Source organism: Dermacentor andersoni, chromosome 3 (genome assembly GCF_023375885.2).
Source record: "Dermacentor andersoni chromosome 3, qqDerAnde1_hic_scaffold, whole genome shotgun sequence".
Lineage (NCBI taxonomy): Eukaryota > Metazoa > Arthropoda > Arachnida > Ixodida > Ixodidae > Dermacentor > Dermacentor andersoni.
In genome coordinates this window covers 77,858,528-77,879,194 of record NC_092816.1, presented here as the reverse complement: position 1 = coordinate 77,879,194, position 20,667 = coordinate 77,858,528, and the positions used below count along the sequence as shown (strand labels likewise).

Genomic DNA, 20,667 nt, shown 5'->3' with positions numbered 1-20,667 from the left:
GAAAGCCGCGTCCCCCCTTAAATGAAGTTCTTGTATGGTGTTTTGGAGCCTTATGCAGGTGCTGGCCCTGTTGTTTGCATGTAATTCATGTCCACATTTTTTTCTTGAAAGGGGAAAAACAAATCAGTCACACAACTAAAAATAATAATAATAACTGTGCAATATCAGGTTAGACACTTCAACTAAGAATGACAAACACCCATGGCCTCTTGCGCAGTGCCCGTATGTACAAATATCTAGGGGAACACTAAAGATATTCAGCTGGTCTGAAACCAGAAGCAAAACACCTTGGTTCCCGGCAAATCCCTGCTTTGCGAGCACAGGCAGGCTTCCAGATAACACCACATACTGAAATTGAGCAGTAAGGGGAGAACTGTGCAATGACATGAGGTTGTGCGAAATGCAGACTTGTTTTGTGGTCATAGCACGACTATTTTCAATAACTGTTTTCAGTGACTATGTTAACTTTGTTTTTTTTTTCCCCCAGGAGAATTATGTAATCGAATGCACTCCGTAGTTGCAGCATTTTACATTGATGAGTTTCTGGCTGTACATGAAGTTGTTTTTCCGTAGCTCAACCATGTGTTAACTTCACGCTGTTGTTTTGCACTGTACTTGTACACATTATTGCTTTGCTGGTGTTTTGGTCATGTTCCTCTTTATTAATTGCCCAGTAGAAAGGCTAACAGGATGAATAGACGAAACAAATGAGCGGCCATTGTCTTTCTTTCACTGATGTGCGACACCTCATCTTTTTGTGGCACCCAGGCCATCGGAAGGGGGCCAGGGTGGCAGGGAGCGGCTGAGTCTCAAGTGGGCAGTGCCCCTGCAGGACGTGGACGTGCAGGAGGACATTGCCCCGGCCACTCGCAACCTCCTCGCCTCCTCCGGACGGGCACGAAACTCGGCGGGGCGCCTGGTACCGTTGGGTCACCCCGGTTAGTAGCTACCTTGTCCAGCAACAAACGTGCAGCCTCTATTAAATGCAGCTGAAATGCTTCTGTATAGACCTTTTTGAAGAGCTTCATGAGGTGCTGCCATATATGGCGCTGGATTGTTTCAAACAAACATGAACCCATTGCACCGAAGACCGACAAAGCCCGCTTGCAACAGTCCAGAGAACATTAAGCTGTAAATGCCAGGGAGTTGTTCTTGGTAGCCGCATTTGTGTGCAACGACAGGAAGGGCTGTTATGAAGCCTGTCTTTCTCGGGACATCACGTTAAGGTGCTCATTTCTTGAGAGACAGATTTAGGAACTGAACGGTTAACCTGACAGCCTTGCTTTCTGCTTGACTCACTCTTACTGTGAATTGTGAACAGAGAAAGAATGCATAGCTTTTGTGTGTGTGTGTTGTTGTTGTTGTAGTGCAGCTTTAAATTTCGTGGTGCACAACAGTTTAGCCATGTGTAGATTGTGTTAGGTGGTCTTGTGATGCCGTTTTGATTTGCACTTTGTTGATGTGTTGATGGGATTTATGGCCGCAGGTGTGCTTGCCATCGCTGAATCCACCTCTTCACTGTTATGCAGCAAACACTCGTTATCACGAAGCTACCTTACTCAAGTTGTTGCTTCTGCATTCGAAATTGCTCCCCAGTCTCGACTCGAGCGCATGAATTTTAAGACGGACTACTTGTAGCATACCGATAAGCTGCTCTGCCTGGAGTGAACTGCCAAGGGGCCTGTGTGCACTCACAGCGGCACGTTCCACGTTGGGTGAGCGAGCGATCTTCTCCGTTGCCCGCTATGCCATCGTGCACCGTGTGCGCACCTTTTTCCTCCACGACTGCGCCTGTGGGTTATCAGTGGCGTGCACTCATAGTGGCGCTCATGGCCTCCCGTTCTCGCCGCGCGCGCCTTCTTCCCTCACTGCTTGCCCTATCAGGTTGTTCTTTTCGATCCTAGCGATTACACTGCATAGCACACCGATCATTGCGATTGCCAGATCCACAATCACCATGATTGTGCGGCTGTACACTGCGATGAAGAGCAACTGTCATAGCGCAGGCACGAGTCGAAACAAAAAGCAAAGGTAACAAAAGGTGGGGCCAGCAGCATGCGGACCCTTGTGCGCTTGTTTATGAGGAAATGGCACAAGCGCAACCACACGACTCTGTTCCACCAATAGGGAGACGCGGATATGCCCTGACCTTCCTCACTAGGCCTCACTCGCTGGCTCGGGCAGCAAGATAAAAGTATGTCACTACCTTTACTTTTATTCAGGGGACCTATTCACGCCGAGCGAGCGAGCGACCCTCTCCGTCAGCGCTCTCTTTTCCTTTATGCTGCGCCCGCACGTTATCAAAGGCGAGCAGTGGCTGTGATGCTGTGGAAATAGTGCGCAACGGAACGTACAAATATTACTCCGCGCTGCCTCCTGCATACTCGCCATGCCCAAAGTCACCCTATTGGCTCCCTCCCGCAGCTTGCGCAAAGGAGCCAATCCCAACCGATCAATTCAATCCCGATCTGGCTTGATCGATATTGAAAAAGTGTTGCGTAACACTCGTGTTAGACTGCCGTGGAGTTGTGCTACTTCAGCTCTACGTTTTTCACTTCTTATGGAGTAGTTGCTTTTATAAAATTACTGCTTATCTCAAATTTTTTTGCCATCCCAGTCACTTCATTATAACGAGGGTTTACTGCACCAAACAAACATAGTTGTGTGCAATGAACGCAGCCATATTCAAAGCTGTAATTTCATGTTTTTGGATTTAGCTGGTGTGTCCAGGGAAAGTTTGCCAGTTTTGTGAGCTTGTTTTTATTTTCTCTGGTTTTTGTTCGTGTTTGTCCTGCAGAAGGGGCAGGTTCCATGCAAGTGCTGTACGATGAGCTCACTGACCTTGTCCATGACCTGGAAGTTGTGAGCCGGATTGCTGTGCTAGTCAAATCACTCAGGAGACCCTACACGGTGAGTGGTGGTGTCTACTTGTCTGCTGCCCTATTTCTCCTTTTCTTAGTTGGTTCTTTCACTCCTAATAAATGATTCTTTGTAGCCTCAGTATATGCAGCTTCACTCCTGAAGAGGCTCAGAAACACAGTCAGTCGCCAATACAGTTTTCTTGTCTCTTGAAGCTTATTCTCCACCGCAGTCACCACAAGCTCGCAAATAGTGCAGTTGTGTGTTCTGTGCAATGTGGTACGCCCATAATGCTCTGTCACTCATGCATTCGCCATCTGCCCCCTTGCCGAATCTCATGCGAAAGTAGCGTACATTTTATGGGGTTTGCTTTGCGGGTGGCTAGAGCTGAATCTAGCCCTGCTCACCTGTTCCGTGCCGCGCTCCCAACCGGTGGCGCAGGTAAATCATAGCTGCGGCTGGTTCGTGAGAATGATGCAAACAGCAACATCAGCTCAAACAATATTTATTGCCAGGTGCATTATATGCTATATGCCGTAAACACATGTAGACGGAAGTCCACACACTGTAAAACTAATAAAGCAGGCTCACCTCGTGTTACATGGGGGCAGTCACGTGACGGGGTCACTCTCTGGACACGCAGGTATCCGATAGTTGAGACCAGAGAGAAAGCGTCTTTCCTGGGGACGCTCTTTTAAGGCCAGGCTACACGTAGCAAAAAACAGGCATGCTCACCGCCTCACTGTTAGTGTTGCCAGACTCTATAAACATGCTCTTGTGAAAGAAAACAATTATAGGTTTCATTTTGATATCTTTTGTTAATGGCTAAGCTATTTGAAAAAAAGGCTTCATAGATGCATTTAAGGGGTGACACGGCTCTTCGAGGCTAAAAAAATCACGAAAAAAATATATTTTTTGAAAATGACATTTTGAATACCTACAGCTACCATTCCTTTAATTCACCAAGTTTCGCATCTTGGGTGGAAAAGTATTTTGCCTGCAATATCAAATTATAAAGTCACTGTGAGCTGAGTTCCGCGCAAGAACAGCCCTTCTTATTGCGGCTCGTAACTCTTTTTCCTACACGTGTGATTGCAGCCATCTTGGTCTTGTTTGAAAGAGAAGCCTTCCTCCTTAAATTTCCCACTAAAAGTGGCTCCTCCAGCTCACCGGTGACGTTGAAATCTGGGCATAAAAAAAGTCCCAATGCTTGATCCCATTCGTTGACTAGTGCACGTAACCAGAAAAACATGCTGTGGTTGGCTGCATGAGGTTCCTGTCGTCCGCTCCTCTTCGCAGGCAACGCGGTGGTGTGTTTCATAGGTTTGTGACCAGTGCGGAACAATGTCCGATGCACCGGGGAAGTTCGCCATGAGGCACAAGTTCGGCAAGATGAAGAAACGATCAGCTTATAATTTTCAAAAGCATTCCACTCTTTCGGAAAACATCGAGAATAGTCTGCCGCCAGCCGCAAGTGATGCCGAAGCCCTGGACGACACTGAAGTAGGCCTAGCCAGCTCACCAACAAGTAAAAGTGTTCCAGGCAGCGTCCGCATTCGGCGTGACATTGCAGTGTTGCAGCGTACAGATTTGCAACAGAGGGAGATGAATGCCCCCAAAAAACTTCAAGTTCTTACTTCAACGCCAGCAACAAAGTGGAAGTTGGATTTCCTCACTCACGCCGACGATGTTGCGGCCGCACCAGTTGACGTCGAAGCAGGCTTCGCTATCGTCAGTTCGGACTCTGTGAATGCACTGATGTCATTTGTCAAGTGCAAGGTGTGCAGTGGTAGCGTCACAGTAGGCAAAAGCGAGCGAGCACCTGGCCTCACCATTAAGATCGTCATCACGTACGCATGCTGTGGTGATGTCGTGTCGGCGTGGAGCTTGCTTCGCGTGAACCGCAACCAGAAGAGCAAACCATTCGTTGTGAACGTTCTTGCCACGCGCGCGATGCAAGCCACCGGGAATTGGCGAACGGCGCTAAATGATGTTTTTGTCACATTTGGGTGGCCATAGTTAGAGCGACTACATTCCTGGTGGCTTTTAGCCACTTTCACTGCAAAATATTGCAAAATCTTTGCTGCACTTTTGATTGAAAGTGAGTGTAATTCTTTTTTCTCGTTTTCTAAGACCGATTTTTGACTTTTTGCTGATTTGCGGCAGCGATATCTCTGCCTTTAAGGCAGGTAGAGCCATAATTTTCGGTGTGGCTCGTAGCTGAGGGTGCAAAGCACGCAATGGTAGAAACAGATATTGGAATTTATGCTTTAAAATTTTCCAGTTCTGCTTTAGATCAGACAGTAGGAGGGTACCCACATTTGGAACAGTGAAGATTGAATTGCTATAGAATTACTAATATTTGTTATATAAAAAAGTATTCCTACCATTGTGTTCCTTATGCTTTCTAGTGCCTAGGCATGTGCCAATACGAAATTTTTTTGCATGGTTATTTGTCTATTCTTTCTGCAAAACCCGCCGTGGTTGCTTAGTGGCTATGGTGTAGGGCTTCTAAGTGCGAGATTGCGGGATTGAATCCTGACCATGGCGGCCACACTTCAATGGGGGCAAAAAGTGAATACACCCGTGTACTTAGATTTAGGTGTACGTAAAAGAACCACAGGTGGTCGAAATTTTCGGAGTCCCCCACTACGTTGCATTGCATTTTTAGTGTTCACATTGGCATCGCGTTGGCATGTCCCATCTTTTACTGGACTTTTGCATATCCTGTTAATATATTCAGAAACTCGAGTTTCATTTCGGCCCTCATCTGTGCGTTTTTCGTCATCTGCTGCTGCAGGAGATCTCGGTGGAGAGCGTGCAAAGCATGGCACGCAGCATCCAAGACTCGGTGCGCCAGAAGGATGAGGAGATAACCCTGCTCGACAGCTGCTGTCTGCAACTGGCACTCCCACAGAAGTCTAAGTAAGGCTCAATCTCTTGCTGCTCCTCTTTTTAGGACCACCAGCACCATGTACTGACTGTGTACTTTGTGCGCCAGTCTCTGATACTTTGATTGTTGCGTGAATGTCACAGGCATAGGTGGACACACTTGTGTGAACATGAGTGAGTGCCGGTGAACGTGAGTGAGTGGACGTGAGTATAAACATGAGTATAAATCTGAGTTCATGTGAATGTGAGTCGGCAGGAGTGTAAATGTGAGTGTGTTGGTGCCGTGAGTGAGTATGTGCTTTGCATGGCACGGTAGAAAATGACATAGTTTTGGTACCTATGCACGTGACTGCACGACCGTGGTGACAAGCAGACTAAGCGAAATGCATCTCTCTTGCTTCGGTGCGAAGTAAAACAAAAGCTCACAGACGTTCCGTTTATGTTTTATTGTTTCTCTAAACTTCAATTCGTCAATTCAAGCAACAGATCGCACAGATAACAGATGTTGTCTTGAATAATTCTCGAAGTCAAGTGTCACCACGAGCGACGTCACACTGCGGACTCGAGTATGTAGGCGCAGGCAGGGACGCGACTACGTCATCCTTTGGCTTGGAGCGCGGCGGCCGCGAGAAGGAAAAACGGCGTTCGGCTTGAAATTTCAGATATTTCCATGGCGCATAGCGACGTAATACTTTGCAGACACGGTCGTTATCGCTCAATGTATGCTCTGTGATTGCCAGCTCAAAATGGCCAGACCTGGTGAGGGGCCCTTTAAAGTACTGCGCAATAGGAAAAACATTTGGAGGACACTTAAGCTTCGCCTTTAAGAGTGGAACACGATTGCACTCAAAGATTCCTCGCTGCTTCTCGTGCTTCCTGGCAACTGCAGCTTATGTAATCGTAGTGTTTACCAGGAAACACTGGCGGCGAACGCTATGCGCGAAGGCGTACTTCCTGGTAGAAACGTGGCCTCATGCGTGGGTCCCGATGTGGCGGAGGTGGGTGCCATCTGGAGGTGTTGCAAAGGAACGGGTGGGCCGCTCCGTGGCTTTGAGAAATTCAATTAGTTCAGTAACTTCTTTGCGCTAGATGGAGGGTCTGCATGGTTGGGTATGTTTGCTTGGGTTTGCATGGTTTGAAATTATTTTTGCTGAAACGACGATAGATGCTGGAAGGCGATGCTAGATTTTCTGCAACACGGGGCCCTCGCCGTTATCGCATTAATAATAAAACGCGTCTCGGGCCTTTCGGAGCCCCACCAGCTCGACAGGCGTTGGCGTATCGTGCCTCATGCCACAACGATTTGTGCAATGCTTTGCATTAGGTAGATGTGAACTACAGTGTAGCCTGTCAAATTTTTTAGTGCTTTGGATCGTACATTTTCCCGGATAGTATATCTTTAAAGTGGAGTGCTTAGGCACTCGTTCCTGCAGCGAGCGTCGGCGGTGGTATAGCCAAGCGAATGAGCACAGAGCACGGAGAAACCAAACGAAGAGCTCAGCAGGGGATGAAAGACGTGAGGAGAAAAGCGAAGGAGGGTATAGCGAAAACGTGAGAAGAAAAGCGTAGTGCGGTGACAATGGCTACAAAATGGCGCCAGAGTAGCATGCATTGTCTGGGAGGTCTGTTGGTGGCGGCTTCTGTGAATCATGCCCATGCGTCATCCACGCGCTGGCTCTTGCAAACTCCAGATTAGCGAGGCAGTTGTGTCGCCTCCATTTGCAACGCACCACACTATACAGATTGACCATGCCAGCCAGTATATCGTAACATGAAAACACATATAGAGCTGCGCTCAAATTTCGCATTAGGGAGTATCGTAATCGTTCGTGAATATTTGCTCACATTTCTTTCCCCAAAACGTATGAATGAGGTTCTACTGTTCTTAGATTTAAGTGTACACTGGATGGCTAATGCTAATTCAGTCTCCTCCATTGTAGCCGTTGGCATTGCTTTAAGATGTTAAGCCTGATAAATCGATCAATCAATCATGCATTGAGCAGAATTAGTTTGTCACAGTGTTTTGCGATTGCAAAATATCTTGCCAACAGGTGCTCATTACAGAAAAATTCTGTTCACATAATTAATATCCCATTCTTGTATTATTTAGGTCATCTTTCCTGTAAGGAAGTTCCAGGCATCTAGATGGTCCAGCATACAGTTGCCGACCGATAAATCAGACACCGATAATTTGGACATGCTTGGTAATTCGGACAGCTTTGCGGCACTGCCAATGGCCCCATAGACTTAATATGTAAAAACAACTGATATTTCGGTCAGCCGCCAGCTCTGCATTTGATTATCTGCACTCCGTCCTTGGCTGTACCGTACATCAACTCTGCCGCCATTATCTCCTCTGGCAACCTTGACGAGACATCAAGTATGGCCTCGGAGATTACATGTAGACGGTGTTCTCTAAGGCTTTGCCCTGGTCGTTGCTCTATGCATCTGAGATTTAGCTGCAACTGCCAATCTTCGAGGCTTTGCCTGAATTATGAGGTTGCGTCAACATTGCGATCATCACATCCTTTTCCGGCACCCCTGCACATGGCTTGCTATCGCCATTCTATTTGTTGAGTTTGCCTTGTGGACAGCTTTCTGCCATGCTGTGCTTGTTTCTTTAGTTTGCGTTCCAGACAGCGCTCTGCTGGCTCCAAGAAGTATTTCTTGTGAACTTATAAATAGGCCGCGTCAAATGGCACCAGTGGTGTCCTCGCAGTCCGACTCCATATGAGCCTTATGAGTTGCAGGCTGAATGAGCCCGACTCCACAACTGAAGACGCTGAACTGCCACCTGCCACAACAAGCTCAATTGCAAACATCATTGATGACCTGATGGGCTGCGGTGTGGCGATTCCTGCTGCCATTAGATTTGAAGACTTTGCAGGCGTTGACAGCGCGTTGTGTGCTGAACTGAATGATGACAAAATAATTGAACAAGTTCTCCTACCGTCAAGCAGTGGCTCTGACTCTGATATGATGTGCTATGTGCTCTGGAGCCTTCCACATGCGAATCTGACTCAAGCCTTTGCAGTCCTTGCATCGGCATACAGCAAAACTCAAACCTGGCAGAAATACAGGTGAACTTGGTTGCACGTAAGCGGAAGTGCGTGCAGCAATGCATCAACCACTTGTTCCGTGCACAGGGGCCTTAAAATGTAAATATAGTGATCTTTTTTTAGTTCGGACTTATGTATGTTCCCCGTGGAGTTCGATTTACCGATTGTCAACTGCATATGTTTAGAACATGTTTTATGCCTTGGAAGAGGGTAATGTTGTCAGCAATGCCGTAATTAGCAACTGCTATGCACGTAGACATGTGTGGTCAGCAGCTTTGTCTTCATTTGAATGGCCACCATAGCTGTCGTGAGGTAAGCACGTGTGCATTGTGAAGAGGCAGACTTGACAGTTAAGAAAGGCCTCTGTTCCCTAGAGTATTGAAAGTTGTGACATGATCCTTGTGATATCAGCGTTTACCTGTAAAGGTAAGTAGCTGGGAAAAGACTGAATAGTGGACGGTCAAAGGTAGCTTGCTTCTGTCCCTATATTTCGACATCCTTGAAATGCAGGTCCCAGAAAGTACAAGTTAGTTTCCAGCTGTCAAGCCCTGCTGTTAAAAGAGACTGGACTACTGACCTGCGCCTCGCAAAGCTGGCTTTGGGTAAGTGGGCTAAAGTTGCCTTACCAGCCACTTATCATTACCGTATTTACTCGCATAATGATCGCACTTTTTTGTCAGAAAAATTGACGCAAATTCAGGGGTGCGATCATTACGCCGGTTAATTTTCCCGCGAGAAAAAAAAAATTTTTTTTCGTCCTGCGTTTGCTGCGGGATGCGGGTGCGGGACACCAAAACAAAAATGGCGGCCGGCAAAGCAAGCCGAACGCGCCGAAGCGATCTTTTTTTTTCTTCTTGTGAGTACATTACGTGCATTGAAACAGTTTCTTCCGTATCAGTGATGAATAATATCGTTAATATCGGCAAGTTTGCGGCAATAACGTAGCCATGTCCACTTTGAGGGGACAGAAACAGAGATGGGCATGCTTAGCTGCCAGTGACATAGAAACACATGGCCGGCGTGCTGCGGAAACTGCGGCATCTGTCTTCACTACTATCCTAACACGGCACGTTTCCACTAAGGGTAGGCGAATATCTTAGCTGTGTTAAAAGCGTCGGCGTATGAATAGGGTACACTTTTAACGTATCAGTGTAAACATGGCTACTATGATTGCCGCGCCCGATTTGTTGCGTGCTCACGAGTGCAGATGAAAAGAATCGAAAGGAGCCTTTTTTGTTTTTGTTAACCACAACCATTATAAAGCCTACCCATAATAAAGGCAAGTTTGGTTGTACGTCTTTTAGCCATGGAAGTGCGGAAAGTGATGAAAGTAATGAAATGAGGCATCTACTTAAGAATGTTTGGTGCGTGCAGACGAGTCGTTCGCGTAGCATTCGACAGATGGTAAGCGCGATCATTATTAGCTAAACTTGGCACACGACATATCGCTGCGGCAAGTTCAGGGTGCGATCATTACTCGGGAAATAAAAAAAATGGAATTTTGACGACAAAATTCATGGGTGCGATCATTATGCGAGTAAATACGGTATTCTGGCGCTTTTCTTATCAGCCAGAAATGTGCTTCCTGCCTGGCATATTGTGTTGTTATTCAGTGATGATATTATTGTGTGTATTTCAGACTTCCTAGACATTGTGAACAGGCATAAGGATTCTTAAGAAGAGGTGCTCAGCTATTCAAAACCTTTAAATATTGAAGCACATAATTGACTCTTTATTTGGACTCGAACAGAGCCATTAGGCAATTTGGAATCCTTTCACTGCATTCGGAGGTTCAGAAGCTCCTTTCAATGCATATTTATTTATTTGGAAATGAAGAAAATGGTATAAGTGATGCATGTAAAACCCCTAGGGTTAGCATTGATGCATAATTTTCTTTCTCTGCTGTGCCCACAGCAGAGAAAGAAAATTTGTTGCTCTTTGTTTTCTCATGACCACAGACAAACATAAATGGCAGTAGCAGGAATTTCACAGTTTACCGTCAAGGAAGCACTGATAACAGAGCTTCACTGCTATAACAAAACAAGGTACTTTGTAGCAAACTCTATGACACCAGGTACATGTTGCTCTGTCAAAGTATGCGTGAATGTGTTGAGCATGTGTACCAAGGCCAATGGACGACTTTAGAGAGTAGCATGCAAATGGCAGCATGAGGGGAATCCTGAGGGAAAGCGCTTCATTGTCTGCTCCACTTGCAGCTGCCTGCATAGTTGTGGCTTGTCTAACGAGAGTAAACCCTTTCTTCTACCATCTATGCTAACCATTGGACAACAAGTTACATACTGCATTTACACGACTGTAAGTGAACCACTTTTTTAAAATTTGAAAATCTGAAGTCGGGGGGTCGACTTACAATCGAAACCAAAACATGGCACCGCCAAAAAAGCGAGACCAACGGGAGCTACAACGTAGTTACAATTTTATGTTTGCTCTATGGCCCTACCCGTAGCTTTTCGCTATCCCGCGTGTTTGTTCGCTTTTCGGAAGCGTTTTTCAACATTTTTGAGAGTTTTACAGTGCACGCATGAGCGCACGCAGTACTTATAGAAGGGTGTCGATAGTTGATGGAAGCGCCGCTGTTCCCGTTCGTGGTGGCACCCTCAGAACAGCGGTGCTTGCAGAGAGTATCGATAGTTCATGCAAATGTTCTTTATTCTATGATGGAAGTGTAGACGCCGCTTGCGGGTTTCTCTTTCCCTGTTGCGCTTAGCTTTCTCTATAGCTTGACGAAAGGCATTGGTTTGACGCGTTCCACTTGACTGCCGGCTACGTGCTACTTCTATGCTTCCTGAGTCATCATGAGTACTCCAGGCTCAGTAATCATTTGGCACTCATTCACAGCAGTGTTCAATAGGGCTGCCATCCTTTACGCCGAAGAAACAAATCACTGCGCAGCGGGCCGCAAGTTCGATGTTTCTGAACGGGTGGTGCGAGAGTGGCGACTGCAGCGAAGCGAAATTTTCACCTGTGACGGCAAGTGAAAAATTTCCCACGTGCCGAAGTCTGGACACTTTCCAGAGCTGTAGGCTAAGTTTGCGGCATACGTTGCTGAAATGCTGCGCGATCGGTCCCTGCCAGTGAAGTGCGACACGGTCATGAAACAAGCCCAGACCTTCGCCTTTTAAAGGCCTGCTCCGCTGTGAGTACGAGTGGCTGGCGGCAGAAGACTGTGAAATTACGCCAACCGGACCTGTCAAAAGAGCCTCCCTGACGGCTGCGTGTGGTTGGGTGCATTCGGCGTGGGCTGCTGTTCCACAAGATCGATGCAGTCGTTTGCCAAATGTGAAATTTCGCTGGACGACGACGCGCTGTGGGACCGTACCGACGATGACGATGGCAGCACTAATGAAGACGAGTAGTCCAGTGACCATGTCAGCTACTAATAAATTTTCGTTATTGAATGCGCCCTCGGGTATGCTCTTCTCCTTTTTTTTCCTGTCACGCGATATGGGGGGGGTTGACTTACATTCGAGACGACTTGCAATCGTGTAAATACGGTAGCACGACAAAGATGAGCGTGACCTAAATGGTCACAAAATGCTGTGCCGGCATTGCAGCCATCACATCACATCTCCGTGCACTCAGTGCGCCGAGCGCATTTGTGCTCCGGCATCCGCTTTTTGCCTGCCGGGTAGGGGCGTGCGAATGCTCGAATATCAGTGAATCGAATTGAATAGTGAATGTTCGAATAATTCGAATTGTGAATTGAATATCTGCTATTCGATTTTTCGAACATTCGATACATTCGCCGTAGGGACCCACGCATTGTCACACGTCGCATGTGTCATGGTGCCCCTCGTGCTTTATGCTGCCCAAGGGAGCGTTTCATTTTGTTTTCGGTGGAAAAGGAGCATTGAGCGCGCTGCAGACAGGCTGCCTCAGCTGACACAATAGTGGACTTGGTCACTGCGGGTGCTCCCCGACGTCTGTCCGATACAAGGATGGCAGGAGTGCCTGAATGTCGCAATTCACAGAACGGTGCAGCATCGGCGGGAGTTGTCTCTGTTGGTATAGTGAAAGCTTGTTAATTCACAGCTCATTCATTCGAAATTTCGGATAATTCGAAGTAGCCGCTGCGGTCCGTCCAGCAATGTATTGAAAGTAATATGTAACACATCCCGCTAATTCACACTGAAATCTGCACCGTCACCGATAATTCGAGCTCCACGCCATCGTGGATGGGAGAGAGTGCTAGTGCGCGGGAGCCCGTTAGTGCCGTGCGGGCCGCGCACCTTTGCTTTTTCCATCTGCAGCCCTTTGTTTATGGCTGAGCGGAGAGACGCATTTGCACCTGGCCAGGCATGGCCACTGCCTCTCTTGCAGGTCGCTTCTCTCCCGTGAAGTTCCACGCAAAGTTCAAGGGCGATAAAATCGTCGCAGTGCGCTGTATGCTGTCTGTGCGAGTGAAAGCGTGCGAGGGTGAGCCTCGCACGCATACACGGCTCAATCTCGCGTGCGCGAGCGAGGAAGGCGGGGTGGATGCACGCCCTCTCCTGTCGCGCGCGTGGCACGGGGGTGACGAGGGAGTGGGGGGGGGGGGGGGGGGGACATTCTCAGCTGCTGCTTCTGGCGCGGCCATGCGGGCACCGTATCTCGAAAGCAATCTGCGACGTGGCAGAAGCGCACCTGCATGAGTCTTATCTTCAAAGTGATCTGCGATGTTTGCAGAGTGCGCGTAGTGCTGGTAGCTTTGTATGCGATGTGCTTTCTATGTTTCGTTCACATTGAAGTGAGAGCTGTACAAAGGTCAATTGGCTTACTGCTGCTGCCGCGATTCCTCACTCCAGCGTATTTCAGTGAGTTTCCGCGATCATCGAGTGAGATGTGTTCACGTTTACCTGTGCGCTCGTGACACCGCACTCTTTAATTCAGTTAGTAAGCGAATGTTTATAAGTTTTTACAGCCAATAAAACTACCATCCGTACTTTGTATAGCTATCTACTAATTTGCTATCACAATCGATGCTCCGCTTTTCGGGCGACACTGTGACATTTTTTTTCTCCGCACCAGTCGGCACGACGAACATGCGGATGGAACAAGAGCCATCTCAACGTCAAGCACGTTGAACCGCGTTGGCCGCGTCTGGTTACGTTGGCTGCGCCAGTGCTTCAAAGTACAGACGTTGTTGTTCACACCAACGTGACGTGGCGTGTCAGCACGTGCTCACGCCACGTCGGACTATATACCTGCCTTAACCAAGCAATTTTATTCCGACTTTCATTAGTTCAAAGTTTGTATAATTCGAATTTTTGTTGCATCCCCATGGAATTCGAATTAACGAGCTTTTACTGTACAAGGTTCGTCGCGGTTGACAGCACCGATCGAATGATAATGCGACGCAGACAGAGGGAATGGCAACAACAGGAGCAGCATATTTTGTAAAGTGCAAAGGTTGGACCGATTAGCCGTCAATAGGCATGCAGATCGTGTTGGATATGCGGCCACGGACTTCACATCGGTTCAGCTGCTGACCCAACACATTTTCATGCATAAGGCCAGCGTACGCAGACAGTGTGAGACAATTTCGTGTGCCTCGAAGCGCACCAAAACGTGAGCTCGGACTGGCTCGCATTGCCATGCCCGTTCACAAAGACCAATCAGAGCATGCAGTTTTGCAAGCATTTTGATGGCGAGCGGCCTCATCATGCCACCCCGCAGCAGCTGCGGTATCTAACTACACAGCGCATGGCCTCCAAAACCAAAACTGACTCTCAAAGATTCCACAATGCCCTTGGTGCCACAGGCAGTGCTGACTTCTAAAGTTGTCCATTGGTTGTAGCAGTTGCTGAAGTAGATGACATTGCTCTTATCACTTCAAGCAAGGCTTTCAGCCTGTGCACGAAAACGTCTTTTGAAGAAAAGGAGGTAGAACTCCAATTCGAAACTGTTCAGGCTGTGGACTTGCTTGGAAGTATAAGATGAGCAGCTGCCGTTGCTCAAATGCGATTGCCGTTGTTGCCCTCTTGCAGACCCCAACAACATGCCAGCTTGGGACGTGCCAGAACAGGACAAGCGGCCGTCCAGCAAGCTACCTCTTCTCGTTCGATTGACGCCCCTCTACCCTGCCTCAACACCCACAGAGGTAGGTTCTGCCACTACGTTCCCTTACATGTACTTTAAGGTTTGTCGATGTGCTGTTGGCACGAGGAGTTTAGAACGTGTGGAATACGCAACAAACCTGAATATCCACAATCCCTGGGTGCTCATACTGGAATTTCACTAATTGCAGTGTTTGTTAGCATCTGCAACTAGCATGGTGTAGATTTTTCTTTGAAACCGTAACTTGTGTAAACTTCAGATGTCATTAGCGGCGATAGGTGAGTCAGAGGTTTGTTGCAATTGAAAGGCCTTTTTTGGGAAAAAAATGTCTACCCTTTTCCTCAGACATAAATAGGCTGTGTTAAAATGTTGGGTGATAGATAGCAGTAGCAGCAACTCATTCCTCCATGCTTTCAGTGAAGATGGAAAGTGCTACTGGAATTGCTTGTGTGAGCCAGACACATGAGTGACTTCATTTATAATGGATGCTACCGTATTTACTTGAATCTGGGTTGGCACCGATTCTAAGCCCGCCTCTGAATGTCTGAAGCCAAAAAAAAAAAAAAAAAGCTTGCCTCAAATTTAAGCCGAACAAGAAAGTGAGGACAGCGTTTACAAAATGAAAACAATATTAATTTAATGTGAACATGCCGAGCTCACTCTACGTAATCATCACTGCTAGCCTTGTACGCTTGCGGACGCGTGCAAGCTCCCGCCCTTGCGCCTACGCATGTGCAGACAGTGCAACATGGCTCATACGTGTTCAAACGCGGCGCAATCTCGGTGAACAGCTCCTCACTGTTATTGTGCATTTATCTTCCTTATCTCGTTATTATCTCTTCGTTACGGCACACACAAAAGGCATCTCCTGTTGCCCCCTCCAACGATGGGTGTTTTTCTCGTCTATGCTGACGTCCCGCCCGGCTTGAACGTTTGACAATGCCTCTGCGGCTAGCACAACTTTTAGTTTGTGGCATCGCCTGTTTGGTGACATTACGATAACGCCACACCGCACGTTGATACTTAGCCACCATACCGATACGACACAGGTCAAAATGGCGACGTTGCTGGTGTACTTCGGTTGGCTACTGGCGTGGCTAGTAGCTGCTGCGATGCTGACTTTTCTAGATGACGCTAGCTATGCGCCATGTTTATCATTTTCAATTACAAACTGGTGCATTTTTTTAAATCCTCGAACCTAAGCCAACCCTAGAGTTTGGTATATGATTATTTGAAAAAAAGAACTATTGGCCTAGATTCAAATAAATACAGTAATGCTCTTGGTGCTAGTCTAAGTGGGTCTGTAAAGCAGTTTGACTACATGTTAACACTGTAATCCTACGTCCAGTAGTACAGTACACTTCCATTAATTAAACTCCAGTTAATTCGATCCCAACCAAATGTCCTGGCCAGCACCCATACTTTTCTATGGGCCAAGGCTTTAATTGTTTCGATCTTGAAATTGGCCTTCCTCTGGGTAATTAAAGCTTGACTGGCGAGCATGCACACGCCTGACCCCACGGTGACCCCAAATGGCTGCAGTGTCTGTTTTCGCATCACCAAGGGAGAATCAATGCCTGCTGAAGAGTTGTATGCTATTTTCCTTTTTTGTTTTTCTGTGTCCACATTTCAGTCAGTGTTTTGTGTGCGTTGCTTCAATTTGGACACATTCTAACTCGTTCCGATTTTCCATTGCTGTGTCCATAGTTGACTGTGCTGGTGGGCTGTGCCATTCTCTCACGCAGGTCAAGTGTGGCTGCTTCTACAGTGTGGCACCCACAACGCCGGGCGGCCTTCGGGGCCAGTACCTGTGGCTGTGCAGCACCGACGGCGTTAACAGCCACCTGGTGATCTTGTCGCTGCAGCAGATTGCCCTGCGCTCAGTGGGTGCCTTCGACCTGCCCGAGTCCCGCATCGCTGCCATGGAGGCCGTGCCACCTGCCCCGGACCCGGATGTCAGCCCGCCTCAGCCTCCGCCTCCGGGGGCTGCCGAGACTGTGTGGATCACCACTGAGACGAAGAGGTATGGGCCCTGCACGCGTACCGAGGGTGGTAATGCAATCTGGCTTTTATTACTTATTTCTTGCTAGGCCTTCCAGAAGGTGTGCATTGACTTGGTTAATACCAGTGTCACACAGGGGACTTTCGATTGCGTTTGAGCTGGATTGGGATTGAATTTCTCTATATCGAATGGCTCATTTGCACAGGCTGAAAAAGGGAGCGGGTCGCGACCGAGAAATTTGATCACAATCAAGCTCAAACGCGATCAAAAGTGCCCAGTGTGACTGGGTTGTAAGTGGCTAGCATGGTTTGACGGGTACTGCAGGTTTGATGGGTACTGCAGTGTTCTGCCAAGAGTTATGACGGCAGAATGATGAGAAAGCTTTAGGGGCTTCCATACAAAGGTTATCTTTCTATACAGCAGTGCTAGACAGCCGAAGTATGTGCGAGAAATACTTCCTCCCTGGAGGCAGGTTGAGCAATCGGAAGAAATTCAACTCGTCACTGAAGATACTGGACCCATGCTGGTGCTGTGTTTCCAACTGAAACAGGAACCCCTCCGTGGGACAGTCCCACAAAAAGCACCAATGAGCGCACCAATATTTCACAGCTGAACAGAGAGAAGCAACTTCTTCTTGTGCCTGAGTTGTCTGCACTGTAAGGTGGTGCTAGCATCAGAGTACTCGCACCATCTCTTATAGCAGTATAGCTGTGACACTAGCTTTCACCATAGCTGTGTATGTCATGCGGTGAAGCCAAACATCAGCACATGCAAGAGCTTCTTGGGGAAGAAGAATACCAGGGGATGTGAGAAAGTCTGGTGCCCTCACGACAGTTCTTTTTATTTATATATAGACAGTTTTTTGTAGGTTCATGTTAACTGCTGCAGTAACTCTGTAGCAGTGGCATTCTGCTGTCAAGCACAAAGTGCTTTGATAGTGAGGGTACGTTTGTTGACCTGCAAACTTTTTTTCTTCTTACCTTCTAACCTTCACGAACTGACCAATTAAGAAGAACATTAAGAACTAACCTTCAAGAATGGACCACAAATGGCGTGCTTTCGCACGCAGGCCTAAGCTCGTAATTTTGCAACGTATACGATATACCTGCCATGTGGTGTGTTCTGTTCAAACCAGTGTACAGTAGACTTCCGGTTATTCAACTCTGGTTAATTCGATTTTTCAATGCCAAAAACAGCGGATCACAGTGCGAACTTGGGCAAACTTGCGACGTAAACTCGCACTGCAGGGTCACAGCGCAAACTTGCCCTGACCCTGCAGATTTTAGAATCTTTGACAGGTGGTAAATCACACCAAACCTGACAGTGAAATGGCACGGATGGCACCTGCTCTTTGCGTCAGCTACAAGAGTCACATTATGTCTGGTCCTTTGTGCAGATTGACCTTATTCTAATGCACCTGCTGTGAAGTTGGGATAGCCCTTCTGCATTTTGGAGAAAATTTGGAAAATATTACTGTGCAATAAATAGAAGGTTGCCGCAAAACACAGGTTCAGTATTAAACTAAGAATTTCGTTGGTATTCAGTACAATTGAATGTCACTAATTCATTAGTTTCAGAGGAAACAACGCACTTGATTCTATTGATAAAGCAAAGTATTTTCCAGGCATTCGCATGCTAGAAGTGAGCTGTAATACTAATTTGGTGTTCCTTTAATGAGAGTGGACTGTGCTGCACATCTTGGTTTCTATGTACTTATGTTACTGATAGGTTGTGACATTCTTGTTATGCAATACTAGGAGACTCCCGAGCATGCGGAGCACTGTATTTTCTTGCCCAAAATTATTGAGCATTAAAAAATATTTGATCAATATTTGGCTTTGTCTTTCCTTTTTTTTTTTTATTCAATTCGATATTCGATTTGAAATCTACTGTTCGGTATTCGCACACCCCTACTTGTTTTGCGTGGTAAGCTAGCTGCAATGAGTCATGTAACACATTTTTGGTGTTCCAGAGAATTGCATGTGTCGCAGGGTGAACTTGCGAAGGGGTTAGTCTTGGCGAGGGCTGTTTGTGATTGTTGCGGAGTCATCTAAGAAATTCAGAATATTAAATGCGCAAGGGACTGACAGGCAACATGTTGTGGTTCATAGACAGTGATAAAGTGCTCTCTGAGAGTTATGATGATGGCCGTCAGGTATAAATAAATCTCTCTTTTGTGAAGGTAAAGCTCACATGTTTCATCTTTTTTTTTTAATTGCCAGAATTGGAGACGTGCTATGTTTTCCTGCTAAATTGGAGAGTGCACGTGCGAGTTGTACTTTGCTTAGGAGCTTTAATGTCATTTCTACGTTAATTTCCTATCTTGAACATACAAAAAGTTGGTCACACATTCGATTCGGGGGGTGTTAGGATCGAGTAAGTACTGCCACATGAATCAGCAGTGTGTTTAAGTGTTTTTGACATGGACTAGCCTGTTAGTTCTCATGTGCTGTACTAATTGGTCAGTGTGCAGCATCGCTGATAGTATAGTTGATTATTAATGTGGATTTTTGTGAGTATCGCTAACTACACTTAAATCTTGCAGTTCTGTACCGTGGTTCTGAAGCGTAAGGTTTCATCTGTCCTGCAGGTTGATCCTGCTGCTGGCTTCATCTCCGGACAAGTGGACCGAAGTGGGCAGCACCACAGTGGTAGCACCTGTGACCCAGATACTTTACCACTGTGAACGTGTGTATGTGGCCCTGAGCAACGGCTCTCTCAATATCTACCAGAGGGACCCAGGTAGGCTTTGCGTTGTGTCTTAAGTACAGTCCTGTCTACCCAGCATAACATGCCTGTGATTGTAGTGTTCCATCAGTTCTTTTCTTTGTTTTTTTTTTTTTTGTGGTCTCTGTTTGTAACTGGGGTAATAGGAGATTGCTAGAGGCCTTTGTCATGCACTACACATAAATTCGGCTGATGATGGTCATTATTATTTGAGTAGAAAATGCAAATCAAGAGAATCTATACAGTCGAACCTTTTCCTGTCAAGCGTAGGCTTGCTGAATAGTCACTTGCTTAAAAGAAGCACAGAAGAGAAGAATTAGGTTGGGCCGCATTTGTAGATCACTTGCGTGAAATGGCAAATGCACATGTGGTGCTTTTACCAATGTCAGAAACAGTGTGGGCGAAGTGGACTTGTTCAGATGAAATTGTTGCTGCAAACGCTGATTTGAGGTTCATTATTGGCTTGAGTGCATGGTGGCTACAGCCAATGTGTAGGTTGTAATCCTTATGGTGGCTGTCTGAACTTGGCCTCATCTAGGAACGAAAATAATAGACTCTGAATCTTACTGCACACAGTGCTATCACATGCATCAGTGTGCAATTGCTGACTTCATGAGGAAAAATAAAATTGCCTGTTTGCGTATAGGGAACAACTCCATCTATTCTTGTTTCTCTTTCTACAGTCCTTTTGCCCTCTTTGTCTTGTTACCCTTCTTCTGTTGTACATATTTTTGATGTTCTGCGCTTGTCGAAACTTTCTTTCTCTCTTTCTCTCTCTCTGTCTTTGTACTTAAGCAACTGGCGCATGGGATCTGGAATCCCCTGGTGTTCTTGTCCTGGGCACGGAGCCCATAACGTCCCTACTTCCCCTGGGAACTCTGCTGTACTGCGCCTGTGCAGACAAGATCTACGTGCTCGACGCATTTACGTCGGACATACAGGTAAGCCTCTGCGCTGATTGCACAGTGCTTACTATCTCAATTTGGCCTGGAATGAGAGTGTCATTACAAGACATTTGCTGCATTCGTCAGTACGTCAAAGCCCACAGCAACAGCTCTTGTTGTTTCTAGG

At 46.9% G+C, this 20,667-nt stretch overlaps 1 protein-coding gene across 3 annotated transcripts in view; it reads left to right on the top strand.

The window, feature by feature from the left end:
• LOC126544497 (uncharacterized) overlaps positions 1-20,667 on the top strand; it is a 69,265-nt gene that overhangs the window by 32,485 nt on the left and 16,113 nt on the right. For all 3 annotated transcript variants that reach the window (XM_050191850.3, XM_072287228.1, XM_072287229.1), the window contains 8 exons: positions 769-938; positions 2,798-2,910; positions 5,660-5,784; positions 9,321-9,412; positions 14,798-14,910; positions 16,613-16,890; positions 19,460-19,611; positions 20,392-20,537. In XM_050191850.3, the coding sequence (XP_050047807.2) occupies positions 769-938; positions 2,798-2,910; positions 5,660-5,784; positions 9,321-9,412; positions 14,798-14,910; positions 16,613-16,890; positions 19,460-19,611; positions 20,392-20,537 (1,189 nt within the window). The remainder of the gene's footprint in view (positions 1-768; positions 939-2,797; positions 2,911-5,659; positions 5,785-9,320; positions 9,413-14,797; positions 14,911-16,612; positions 16,891-19,459; positions 19,612-20,391; positions 20,538-20,667) is intronic.